At 41.5% G+C, this 13,910-nt stretch overlaps 1 protein-coding gene across 50 annotated transcripts in view; it reads left to right on the top strand.

Moving 5' to 3' along the window:
* Positions 1-9,646, top strand: part of RIMS2 (regulating synaptic membrane exocytosis 2) — a 612,588-nt gene extending 602,942 nt beyond the window's left edge. For all 50 annotated transcript variants that reach the window (XM_045453947.1, XM_045453935.1, XM_045453941.1 and 47 more), the window contains 4 exons: positions 3,380-3,492; positions 4,055-4,156; positions 6,174-6,313; positions 6,741-9,646. In XM_045453947.1, coding sequence (XP_045309903.1) covers positions 3,380-3,492; positions 4,055-4,156; positions 6,174-6,313; positions 6,741-6,959 — 574 coding nt within the window. In that variant the 3' untranslated portion in view covers positions 6,960-9,646. The remainder of the gene's footprint in view (positions 1-3,379; positions 3,493-4,054; positions 4,157-6,173; positions 6,314-6,740) is intronic.
* Positions 9,647-13,910: the final 4,264 nt, after the last annotated feature.

The following is a 13,910-nucleotide window of genomic DNA, read 5'->3' as shown; positions in this document are numbered from 1 at the left end:
ATCAGTTAGTCGTTAAGACCATGGGCTTTAGAACCACCTAGGCTTAAGTTTCATCTGTTTCTTGGTACTGTAGAAACTTGGGCAAGTTTTTCTCAGTTTCGTTTGAATTACCTGAGCTTAACAAGTATTCATTAAGTGCTTACAATATTCCAGACATGGTCCTAGGTGCTGGAGATACAGAATAAAATAAAACGAAAAACAAACCCTACCCTCACCAAATTTACAGTCAATAGATAAGATGCACAAAAAATAAGCAAAGTTGTTAATATATATATATATATATATGGAAAATTAGTAAAGTATATAGTAGATTAGATAGTGTAAGTGCTAAGGAGAAGAAAGAAAGGAAGAGAGACGATAGAGGGTAAGCGTAGGTTTTTTGTAAGGTAGACAGGGAAAAGGACATATTTGAGTAAAGATTTGAAGAATATGGACATTTGAGGGAAGAACATTCCAGGCTGAAGCAGTGCTGAGGCCCTGAGGCAGCATTCGCCTGGCATCAGCAGTGGGAAGGACAGCGCGGCAGACTAAGGGCAGGAGTAGTAACAGACTAGGAATTAAGACAGCGGGGGCAGGGTGGACAGCTCAGATGGTCTTTATACATCATTGTGAGGACTTTGCTCTTACCCTGAGAGGGATTAGAAACCAGTAGAGGATTTGAGCAGAGTCCTGATATCATCTGACTTTTCATTTTAACAGATCACTCTGATTGCCATGGAGGTGGAAAGTAAATTTGGCCACAGAGAGATCATTCCGAAGGCTGTTCAGTAACACCAACGATAGAAAATAATGGCTTAGACCACAGTGGTATCATTAGTGAGGACAGATTCTGGATGTATTTTGACAGTAGAGCCAATAAGAGTTAATTGATATATTTGATGTAAGTGATGAGAGAAAGGGGGTGTATTCGTTTGCTAGGGCTGCCCTAACAAAATACCAAAGATTGGATAATTTAAACAACAGAAATTCATTTTCTTATAGTTCGGGAGGCTAGAAGTCCAAGGTCAAGGTGTTATCAGGTTTGGTTTCTCCTGAGGCCTCTCTCCTTGACTTGCAGATGGCCTCCTCCTCAGCATGTGCTTACATGGTATTTCTTCTATGCATGCATACCCCTGATGTCTCTTCTTATTATTCTTCTCCTTCTTTTTAACGTTTTTATTTATTTACTTATTTGGAGAGAGAGAGTGAGTCCAGGCAGGGGAAGAACAGAGAGAGAGAGAGAGAGAGAATCCTAAGCAGGCTTTGTACTGTCAGCACAAAGCTCGATGTGGGGCTCGAACCCACGAACCACGAGATCCTGACCTGAGCCACGATCAAGAGTCAGACGTTTAACCTGCTGAGTGCCCCTGATGTCTCTTCTTACAAGGAGTTGACTCTATCGCTATCTTCAATTTCTTTTTTCTTGTTCTCTCTTGAAACTCTATTCAGTTTTTCCTTGCTCTCTTGCTTGCTTTATTTTTCTCCATTCTACTTCTTCTTACAAGGATACCGGCCATATTAGATTAGGGCCCTGCCCTCATGACCTCATTTAACCTTAATTATCTCTTTAAGGGCCCAGTCTCCAACTATGTCTTGCTGAGGGTTAAGGCTTCAACATATGCATTGGTTGGGGGTTGGGGGTGGGGGGTGGGGGGGTGGGGCACAGCTCAGTCCATAACAAAGAGGAAAGACTTACCCCAAGCTGGGCAATTGAAAGAATGAACTTGCTATTTAAGATGAGTATTCCCTAAGGGGTGCCTGGGTGGCTCAGTCGTTAAGCTTCAGGCTTCAGCTCAGGGAATGATTTCATGGTTTGTGAGTTCAAGCCCCATATCGGGCTTTCTGCTGTCAGTCTGTCAGTGCAGAGCCTGCTTCACATCTTCTGTCTCCCTCTCTGTCTGCCCCTCCCCAGCTCACACATGTATGTGCTCTCTCTCTCTCTCTCTCAAAAACAAATAAAAACATTAAAAAAAATAAAAGATGAGAATCTCCTGAGAATAACAGAATTTGGCTTTTTGTTTGGGACAAGTTAAGTATCAGTTGTCTATTAGACATCCAAGCAGATCTGTAGACAGCGCAGATCAAATGCAGGTCTGTGGTCCAAGCTGGAGATGTCAATCTAGGCCATATCAGCATAGATGGCATTTAAAACCATGAAACTTCATGAGATTACCAACGAGATTGGGGCATGCAGAAAAAATAAGTCAAAGGATCGAGCTCCCAATATTTCATGTTAGGACCAGTGAAGGAGACTGAAGCAGAGTGGCCAAAGAGGAAAATCAGAGGACTAGAGGATCTGGGAAGCAAAGTGGACAAAATGTTTCAAGGAAGAGGGAGGGCTTGATTGTGCCAGATGCCGCTAATGTGTTACATTAGATGAGTACTAACAATTGGGCTTACCACTGTGGCCCTTAGGTCACCTTGGTCAGAGAAATTTTGGTAGAGTGGAGAAAAATAAAGCAAGCAAGAGAGCAAGGAAAAACTGAATAGAGTTTCAAGAAAGAACAAGAAAAAAGAAATTGAAGATAGCAATGGAGTCAACTCCCCCAAGGAGTTTTGAGTAGAGAAATGGGGTGGTAGGTAGCAGCAGAAGAAGTGGAGTGAGGAAAGGGATTTTTTTTGAGAGAGAGAGAGAGAGAGAAAGCATGAGTGAGTGAGGGGCAGAGGGAGAAAGAGAGAGAGAGAGTGGAGTGCAGAGCATAGAGTGGGACTCGAACTCATCTGAAGTGGGACTTGAGCTCACGTGATGTGGGGCCCGGACTCACAAACCGTGAGATCATGACCTGAGCCGAAGTTGGATGCTTAACCGACTGAGCCACCCAAGTGCCCCTTTTTTTCTTTTTTTTTTCTTTTTCTTTTTCTTTTTCTTTTTCTTTTTCTTTTTCTTTTTCTTCTTCTTCTTCTTCTTCTTCTTCTTCTTCTTCTTTTTGAAAGGGATTTTTTTTTAAGGTAGAAGATTTTTTTTTTAAGGTGGAAGAATAACAGTATGTTCGTGTACTGATGGGAATGATCTGGAAGTTTCATCTATAAAACAGGTTAGATATTAAAATCGATCTCCTAGTAGCTAAGAGGATTCAATACAACAATGCCTGTTGTGGAGTAAGTACTCAGCAGGTGCTCGGTGTTACTGCTAGAAATCACAGTCCATGTCCTCCAGACAAGGAAGAGAAAGACACACACACAGCAGCCTGCAATCCAATGTGACAGGTGCTTCTGGTGACACACATGGGCCGCTACAGAAGAAGAAAGGAAGAGCCATGGGAGGTGGATCTGGGTGTTGGGATCCAAGTAATATAAGTAGGAAAATAGTGGCAGTAACAGAAGGGGGCAAGAGGGAACCCCGAGCTGCCTGAGAGTAAATGGGTTGAGGGTTTAATCTCATGTGTTCTTTTGCTTTTAGTCTGATCTTCCCTGGCGTCCGCCTGGCCTCCGATAGCCAATTCAGTGATTTTCTGGATGGCCTTGGCCCTGCCCAGCTAGTGGGGCGTCAGACTCTGGCTACACCTGCAATGGGTAAGAATTTCTGTCTTGTGATTTTATTGATTCTCTTCTGGATTATTGAAAATTACATTCTCTGATTTCATAGAGTCTTGAACAGTATTGTCAACAGGAATAAGTATTTTTTATTTTACCAATAAAAATTTTTAACCAATTTTTCCACTTCATTTAAATATGCTTTTTAAAGTAAGATAACATCGGGGCACCTGAGTGGCTCAGTCAGTTAAGCGTCCGACTTCGGCTCAGGTCATGATCTCACCATTCGTGAGTTTGAGCCCGCGTTGGGCTCTGGGCTGACAGCTCAGAGCCTGGAACCCGCTTCAGTTTCTGTGTCTCCATCTCTCTGCACCTCCGTTGCTTGCCCTCTGTCTCTCACATTGTCTCAAAAATAAATAAACATTAAAAAATAGAAAATAAAAAAATAAAGTATCATTGATAAATTTTTAAATATAGTTGAATTTTGGAAACTATATGGGAAATGACGGAATGATCTAAAACCAAGGTCTTTGGACACAAGCATTTTTCTTACTGCATTTGTACGCTAAGGCCTGTCTGTTTCTTCCTCATATGCCCTTAGGTGACATTCAGGTAGGAATGATGGACAAAAAGGGACAATTGGAGGTGGAAATCATTCGGGCTCGTGGCCTTGTTGTAAAACCAGGTTCCAAGACACTGCCAGGTAATAAAAGAAGGCATGCTTCTATTATTTGCAATCCATTACTTTTCAATTCAGAGACTTTGTTTTTGATTAGACGCTGAAAACCTGGTTTTCAGATAATTAAGGATACCAATAATAAGGGAGTCTGTTATCTGTACTAGTCTGTGTGTTGATCCTAAGTGAGCATTCAATTAGAGTGGTCTGGTAGGGCTAATATAAGTTGTTAAATAAGTACATATGTAGTAGAAACCATTGCAAAATAAAAGCTACCACACTTAGATAATTTATTTTGTACAACATGTACATAAGAAGTTCTTTTTCTGATTAGCTGATATTTTGTGTTATTCTTTACTTTCTCTGGAGCTTCAAAATTCTCCTTAGGAATTCTTAAAGTCCTGAAATTAGAATAAAAACAGATACAGGTTGCCAAAGTAGCAAAAGCCTTTGTTTATAGGACATTCTAATTAGAAAACTTCTACTTTCTGTATTGTACAAAGAAAGAGAGGCACCATTGTCAGTTTTTATTGTGCCGTCACGTATCTCATACTGAAATGTCATCATCTAAGGTGCTTGGGGCCGTGAAAAATGACACAGACTCCAGAGACATCGTGCAGAGATGTACGGAATGTGAGATCTGTTATGTAGAACAATTAGTAAAGATTCTGAAACTTGGTTTCTCACCTCAACACCTCCACTGATTGAATTGTAATTTTGAATTTATTGACTTTCCTTCCTATCCTTCCAGAAATTCTAAATTATAATGTGTATTACCTATTGTACAACCTTGCAGGAGTGATTAAGTCAATTGGGTTTATAAAAGTCTTGGAGCTAATCAACCCACTCTGCTATAAAGAATATCATAATTTGTACGTGCATGAAAATGCTTTTATTTTTTTTTTATTTTTTATTTTTTATAATTTTTAAAAAATTTTTTAAATGTTTATTTTTGACAGACAGAGAGAGAGAGAGACAGAGACAGAGAATGAGCAGGGAAGGGGCAGAGAGAGAGAGACAGACAGACAGACAGACAGACAATCCAAAGCAGGCTCCAGGCTCTGAGCTGTCAGCACAGAGGCTGATGTGGGGCTCGAACTCACAGACCGTGAGATCATGACCTGAGCCGAAGTCAGACGCTCAACCTACTGAGCCACCCAGGCACCCCTGAAAATGCTTTTATGAAGAGTCAGACACATCTCAAGCCATGGAATTCATAATTAGTTGACTCTTCCCAGCTAATGTGAACATATTACATCAAGCCCCACTGCTATCTTGTACCCACACCACCATCAATAAATAAATCTTTTGGGGCATCTGGGTGGCTCAGTCGGTTGTGTCAGACTTCGGCTCAGGTCATGATCTTATGGTCCGTGAGTTCAGCCCCGCGTCGGGCTCTGTGCTGACAGCTCAGAGCCTGGTGCCTGCTTCAGATTCTGTGTGTGTCTCTCTCTCTGCCCCTCCCCTGTTCATGCTCTGTCTCTCTCTGTCGAAAATAAATAAACATTAACCAAAAAATAAAAACAAACAAACAAACAAACCCCTTGGAATAATAAATAAATGGTTTTTATTTATAAAATTTATATTATATTATTATATAAACTATAGTATTTATATTATAATTTATTTCTAAAACAATGTATAGCTTCTAGCACATTTAGTTAGATTTAAGTCCTGACAGATGAAAGACTGAACAAGACGTCTCTCCTGAATATTGTTAGGGACTAGAAGCAGTTCACCTTATTTAATACAGTGTTTAAATCTATGTAACCACTTGATGGTATAATAGTAACAACTCAGAGTAGCCTCTGAGTTAATATTGCCTAGAACTACTTGAATGGCAGTTTTATAATAAATAAATAAATAAACAAACAAACACCTATTCTTTATCTAATGATTTTGACACAGTGTGGAAAGACTGGTGACTTTTGATTGCTGGCTCTTTCAGCCTAAAATTAAGCTGTTGTAGATGTCACGTGCAAGTTGAGTATTTCATAACCATGGCTCATCGCTTAACTCTCCCCTCTATGTTTTCTTTCTCAAGCACCATATGTAAAGGTGTATCTGTTAGATAATGGAGTCTGCATAGCCAAAAAGAAAACAAAGGTGGCAAGAAAAACGCTGGAACCCCTTTACCAGCAGCTATTATCTTTTGAAGAAAGTCCCCAAGGGAAGGTTTTACAGGTATTTACTGAATTGTTTATCCCCTACCTAAGAAAGTATTTTCATGGAGTCAAACCTTGCACCCCCATATCTTCTTATTGCATTCTTTTCGGTTGCCCACACTCGAAATTCTTGGAAGCGTCCCAACAGTGGCTGGTGCTATAAAGCCACAGATGCTGTTGTTTCTTTCACAGTGAACTAGAGACTTGCAAAGCCCCATCATACACAGACTCCGATCTCCCTGGACTGCTTGTGATCGTAACACTCGAGTACACTTGTCCTCATGTACCTTTGGGTTCTAGTAGTTAAAAACAACTATCCCAGCAATTAAAATACAACTCTTTAACTTAACGTTTGATATCCGCACATTAACTCAATGTATTTTAGTTTACGAGTTTTCACGTACATAATTATACTGACATTACTGTCCTTTGTATTTTGCCAACAGATCATTGTCTGGGGAGATTATGGCCGCATGGATCACAAATCCTTTATGGGAGTGGCCCAGATACTTTTAGATGAACTGGAGCTATCCAATATGGTGATTGGATGGTTCAAACTTTTCCCTCCTTCCTCCCTAGTAGATCCAACCTTGGCCCCTCTGACAAGAAGAGCTTCCCAATCATCTCTGGAAAGTTCAACCGGACCTTCTTACTCTCGTTCATAGCAGCTGTAAAACTGTTGTCATAGCAACCAGCGTTACAAAAAAATAAAAAAAAATCACAGGTCGCAAACCCTGGTAACACTGCATGCTTAATGTTGTGTCTTCTGAGCCTGTTTCTAGGGATACAAAGCGATCCTGTGTTCTCAGAGGAAGTTGCACACATTGTGCCCTAAAGATGGCCCTCAGGTGAAAGAGCAGTTATGAAGAACTATCAGGTTTGGAGTTCAATAACACTCGAGTTTTGGTCCAATCTGAAGCCGTGGATTAATCTCAAAGAATCAGTCAGTTTCATGCAACAAAAGCCCTTTTCAATGGCACCTTTATATTTTTATCGTTCCTTTTTCTTCATTTCTCTGACCCCAAAGTCCTGTTACGCCACAGAAATGGAGCTATACAGTCATTAAGCCATGTTACAGGTCAAGGAGTGAAGTCCTAGGAAGCATCAGGTGAAAAGCAAGAGACCAAAGAAGTGGTCCGGGACAGACGTCAGCCCTCCTCTGGAGTGTGACCAGCAGCGGCCAGTCCTGCGTCAACAGTGGCAGACTCAGAGCTCCGGCGGGCATGCCATTCACTAATGCCACGATGTGTTGGACTCTGAAAAACAAAATTCTGTGGCTACACTGTACTGAATGAAATTAAACTTTTTTTGCATGGACACAGATTAGCTGAATACTTAAATTATTTTCTTGGGGCTGCAACTTGCAAAAAAAAAAAAAAAGAATAAAAATCAGCCATTTTCAACAATTTATATTATTTTTAAAAGTAAATTTCACTATTGCATGGTTTTAAAAAGGGGAGAGAACGCAACGGGGTGGTACAAAGAGACACCATGTTTATTCTTTAAACTGATCATAGTCTGTGTTTTGGCAGACATTACAAATGAGAATACTTTCTAGAAGATACTTAAAATTCTCTTTATGTGACAAATAAGCGTAATATATTCAATTTATTTCCATGTTAAATATACAAATCTTATGAAGTTCAATATGTGCAAATTGTTCGCATCTTTCTTCCTCTTCTCTGTCTTACTTTTCCTCTTCGCTCTTTTAATCTTTTGTTTTCTTTCTCCCTACCAGAGTGATTATGCTAAAAGATTACAAGTTTTTGACCGGATACTCCTTACACCCCATGTTTGATTCAGAGCTATAGATGCTTCTGAATTTATGAATTTCTCAAGGGGGGGAAAAAAACTAAGAGCTTTCTTTATTTCACGCATGTTGGAAAGGATTTGGCAACATGACTTGGGAGTACATTAAAGTGAGTCAGCATGTGTTTGATAAAGAAGATATTTGAACTTTTGCAATTTATTGTACAGTGCATGGTACTTTTATTTTCACCTTCAAAGTTCAGTTTACAGGAAAACCCTACAATCATGTGGCCATTGTAATGTCTAATAAATTTGTTTTTAGCACCAGCATTATTCATACAGGGGTTAAAGTATTATTTCTAGAAGGTCTTAGGTTTTGTTTTTTAATTAATTAAAGCAATTTCTTTAGCCAATTTCCATTTACTATGTGAATAGAAACACTGCTAAAAATCTGGAGCCTGAAACACAGGGCTGTTTATTAATTCATTTTTCTGTAGTAAAATACAATTTTTCACAAATTATATTTCTAAAGAAATATAGTAAACATAAATATGCAACAAATAATTTTAAAGCTCCAATTTTTAGGTGACTCAAAGAAAGTCAGTCTGCCTATTAATCGTTCTTTCATGCCATCACCACAAGTCTACACCACAAATCCCCTAAGGTCAAACCCCTGCCTTTGGTTTTACAGACAGTTATTACCATCGGGTGCTGCTGCAAGGTCGAATTTCTCTTAAGTTTCCCTATTGAGAGGAGAAGTCACTGGCTAATGTAACAAACCACCCACACTTGCTGTTTCTTTATGTACACTTTGATAATGCATTCTTACAGGTCGATTTTAATTTCTTACAGCGACTTTTGAAATCCACACACATACCAGTGAAGGCCATGCACAACAATTGCTTTCTTCTTCCTTTTTTTTTTTTTTTTTTTTTTTTTTTGTCCTTTCTAAATTCCATGCTGACCATTAAAAACTATCATGCTTGATATGGTGCAAAAGTTAAAATGAGTATCACTAAAAATGCCTTCTCTTTATGTGGTGCAATATGAAATACACCGAGACTGTGTCTTGACATTCTGAGATCTACGATGGACCCAGGTAAAGTTGTTAAAAGAACGAATAAAACTTTATGGAAATTATTTAGACACTTGTGTACCAGCAGCAATTGATTTAATAGACCTATAGTGTCTATACTCTCCCGTAGAATAAACGTTTACCATTTTCCTGATACTAAGATGCAGTCACATAATCTTTTGTGCATATTCCTATATAAATTATTTCTAATTTTAATAAGAAGGACATGACTGTATGGGATATTTGTACATACTTGTCATTATGCAGTATTTATTTAAAAGTTGGTGTATTTTTTTTTTTTTTAATTTTCACATGTCTGCACCTCGACTTGTGGTTTAGTCATGTAAATAGCACTATTCCAGTGACCATTGCTGCCCTGTACATAGTATGTTTTCAAAGTAAAGGGAATTCCAGTTGGGAAAAAAAAAAAAAAAGGGCAGATTAGTCCTGTAATGAACACCAACTAATGTAAATCAAACTCATTCTGGTGATGGTATTTAACACTTTAAATAAAACATTTTCTTTACAGACGTTGTATGCACGGCTTTCTCTGGCTTCCCTTCTCCCCATCCCCAAGCGTGGTGCAGCTTTCCCTGAACTCATGCATCATTTCAAGACAACAAAATAATTTTATTTTCCTTCTCCGTGCCAGAAACAGATTGCTGGTCTTAGCAAATAGCCCTCAGTAGAGCATGTTTCCAAAGAGCCAAAGGATTTCTGCTCACATCATTAAAAAGTCGCTGCTTTAAAAAACAAACAAACAAAACATTGTTACTCTATGGTGGGGGGAAAGGTGGTTGTTCCAGACTGAAGTGCTTTCTGGTTAAATGACTCAGCAGCTCACAGAGTCTGTGAGTAAACTGAGATTTCTGAGTCAGCGTCACCTCCACGGATGGCAGAGTCCTGAAGAATCACAACAGGCCATCTGCCATTCCTTGGGTGAAGGTGAGAAGAGTGACAGGGGCTTTACCCAGCTGTGTCAGTTCAGCTTTGTGGGGGTGAGAGGGGTGGTGCATTTTCAGCGGGGGAGACGCCGGTGGTAACGGGACGTGTAACAACCTGTCCAGAGACTGGCTTCTATGGTGTGGCTCTGGAGGCGAGGGTTTCTGCGAATCCTCCCAGGGCAGTTCCTTAAACTGGAAGAAAAAAACCCCAGCAGAGTTCTCTCGGAAGGCCCCCCACCCTGCCGCCCGGCTCTAAATTTAAAAGCTGGCTTAATTAGTTAAAAATTCAAACCTAGTTTTCTCTCCATTCTTGGAAATAGCCATCTCTTCCCTTTCCAAGGACTCCATTCGAGCTCAGTCCCCCATGCCTATCCCAGGTTATTTGTCGTTACTCAATGTCCACCTCCTAAAGAGCTATTTCCTTGCTACTCACACACTCCTATTATAACAACCCCCTTGCCTTTCTTGCATGCCCTCTCTTGAAAAGCCCTTCTGCTTTCTCAGAAATGATCCATGCTAGCCCCTCCCTACAGCTCAACTCCCTGCTCAGGACTGAGCTCCTCTTTAGCGGTTCTGACTAAACCCGAACAACGTGGCTGCCATTGACGTCAGCACCTTCACTTTCCCGGGAACATGTGATCAAAGCTCCACAGTCAGCTTGGGTTTTTTTTCTGGTTCCTGGCTCTGCCGCTCGCTTAATGTTCAGCCTTGACCATGTCATTTATATTCTCTGAGTCTCACTACCCCAAACTGCAAAATGACAATAGTAAAACTACCAGCTCATTGGGTCATCCTGGGGATTGAATAAAACGATGTATGTGGAACACGGCACCATGAGTGGTATAAAGTAAGTGTTCCCAAATGCTATTATGAGTATAAGTAATTGATCAGAATACGATTTCACTCTTTGCTGGTCTCACTGAAGGTACAAGTCCTCTTAAGAAAACAAATTGTTATGGGGTGCCTGGGTGGCTCAGTCGGTTGAGCGTCTGACTTCGGCTCAGGTCATGATCTCACGGTTCATGGGTTTGAGACCCACGTCAGGCTCTGTGCAGACAGCTCAGAGCCTGGAGTCTGCTTCGGATTCCGTGTATCTCCCTCTCTCTCTCTACTCCTCCCCCACTCATGCTCTGTCTCCCTCCCTCTCTCTCTCAAAAATAAATAAACATTAAAAAAAAAATAGTTTTCTCTGGACATTCAGGGCCAAACTGAGGGATCACCGGCTGGATTGGGGGGTAGCTCTGCTGAGCTCCTTGCAGACCACGTCTGATCTTCCTTGAAGAAGAAATGTACCCCCAGTGCATTCAGCTACCATCAGGGTTGCATAAAAGACCCCAGCGAGAAATCTCAGGCAGCAAGGCAGCTCAGGGCCTTGTCAGAAGGTACAGCTAGTCAAACAGAGTTGGGCAGACATCCAAAAGACAAGACCTTAAAAATACCCTGGGAGAGTTCACTGGCTGGCTCTCTGTCCTGGAGAGTCAGTGATGGGACAGGAAGTCCCAGCCCCTGGAAGATAACCAGGAGGGTGACCTCAGAATCCTCATAGATCCTTGGGTTCCTTATTGTGCAGCCTCTTTGGTTGTTTCCTAGGCAAGAAATAGGTCAGACTTTTCTCTGCTTTTCACCTGCAGGGTCTGGGCTCCCCCCTGTCATGGGTCTGGCTGGGCTGCTGGGGACAACAGACTTTTGGGGTGGCCACCCAAGATCAATGAGGGCCCCCACAGACTACATTGGGTGATATGCTGGGGTACCCAAACCCTGACTGCTGATGACTTGGGCCCTATCTGGGAGTAATGAACAGCATGTGTTAGGCAAGGGCAAGAAACTATGTGTTAGGCAATCATGAGTCTTCCTTAGCACATTTCAAGCTCTTGCTGGGGAAACTTTGGAAATTGTGAGAAAAAGTATGCATTGCCTAGTTCATTCTTGATTTATTATAGCCAAGAACTTTGTGGGCTAACAGGCAAAAACCAACAAAAAAAAACCAAAATCAATGCCTCGGTGGTAAGGGGGAGCAGCAGGATGGGGGTGGACTCATCCTACATATTCTGAGTTCTGATGAGTGCTGGGCACTCAAAGTTGACAGTCTAGTCAACCTCAAGGTACAAACTTCGTGCCTGAAGACTTACGGAAATAATGCCAGACTCACAAAACCAAAAATCTAGTTCTTTGGGCTTTCTCAGAAGAAGTGACAGGGTACAACAGGGCCTCAAGTCTTAAAATTATCTGAGAGGTACTTCAGATACCCAGGAATCATTTCTCTTCCAAATGGACTGGTCCTCCATCTCTAGATACTAACAGGCCCATCTTTTCTGGCTTCTATCTTTTCTATTGTCACAATAAAGCATCTTTCTAGTCTCAGGTGTAAATGCTGTGACCCTTCACTCCAAGCTGAACCTCAAACCCTATCACGCATTTTTCATGGTATGGAAGAGGAAATGGGCGTGGGAAGGGAAAGAGGGAAAGAAGAATATAGAAAAGGAGGGGGCCGAGAGAGAAAAACCCCCCAAAACAATTTAGCCCTTAACTAGCTTTGGTCTGTTTTCCGTGTCTGGAATGTAGCTCGTTTTCTCACACCTAGCTGGAGCGGGGCAGGTGAATGGGTGAATGCGAATGAGCACCAGAGACAAAATGGAAACAGAAATAAACACTTGGAGGCTTCCTTTAATGATATAGTTACATCCAGAGTCTTCCTGGGGAGCTGAGTACACCTTGAATGTGAAGGAGAAAGGTCGTGGCTTTTAAGAGAGGAGACAGCCACCCTTCTGGGCAGGAGTTCAGTTTGAGGGACACAAACCGCACACACAGAGAGCAGGACCACAATGGCACCATGATGGAAAGGTCTCCCTCTTGGAACACAATAAGCAGCAGTGGGAGCACCTTGCAGTGGCTGCAAGAGGTCTGTTATCCTTCCTCTCTGCCTGTAGCATGGGATTATCAGAGCACTAGTCCGCCCAGCCAGAGGTCTTTTTCCTATCTGCGGGCTGGGCAGTTTATCAGCTGGATTTCAAACACAGCATTGTGCACTTATGGAACAGGTTCTCGGGACAGGGAACAGAGTAGGGCTCAGGGGTCCAAGGAATGTGAAGACAGGTCCCAGCAAGGAGCAGTGCCAGTGGGAGACTGCCGATTGCAAGAACTTTTCAGGTCCTGGTATCCCAGGGCTCAAACACTACCCATTGCCACCTGCTCTTGTCTCCACTGTACAGCTGGTCTTCTTAATAATGACACCCCTAAAGAATACACTGCAGGGCAGTATAGTCTCTATATTTTAGTTTTTAAATATGGTTTTATATATTTTTTTTAAAAGTTCTGTTCCTGCACTAATAACACCATGGTGAATAAGACCTCATCCCAGACTGCAAAAGGACCTCTCTGAATATGACCAAAGTGTATTCTTCTGTACCTAGAATATGTCTATTGCTAGATAAGATACGCACTCGACAGGAACAAAGAGGAAGATTTGGTTAATTTCCTTTAGAAAGTTTGCCTGAAGGAAGTGAGCTTTTCTGTTTATTGTTGACTTACTGTGTGTCAGTTTACTCATCTGCCGCAAAGGCAAGTAATGGCCACTTCAAAGGGCTGTTGGGAGTTAAAATGACAAAAGAAATGACCACTTCCAACACAGTCCAGGATACAATAAGCACACAACCAAAGTTATTTCTTGTATTAACCAGGAACTGCGTTCAGCACAGGATAACAGAGTCTCCAGTGAAAGTAGCTTATTTTTTCTTCAAGGTTGCTTCCTGGTTAGAAGATGGTAGCTGTGGCTCCTGCCATCACGTCTACAGTTCTAAGAGAGAAGAAAGAGGAAGAAGGAATAGTGAAGGGCGCCAGTCAGGTGGGGA

This window comes from Leopardus geoffroyi, chromosome C3 (assembly GCF_018350155.1).
Source record: "Leopardus geoffroyi isolate Oge1 chromosome C3, O.geoffroyi_Oge1_pat1.0, whole genome shotgun sequence".
Lineage (NCBI taxonomy): Eukaryota > Metazoa > Chordata > Mammalia > Carnivora > Felidae > Leopardus > Leopardus geoffroyi.
This window is presented reverse-complemented; position numbering and strand designations above follow the sequence as displayed.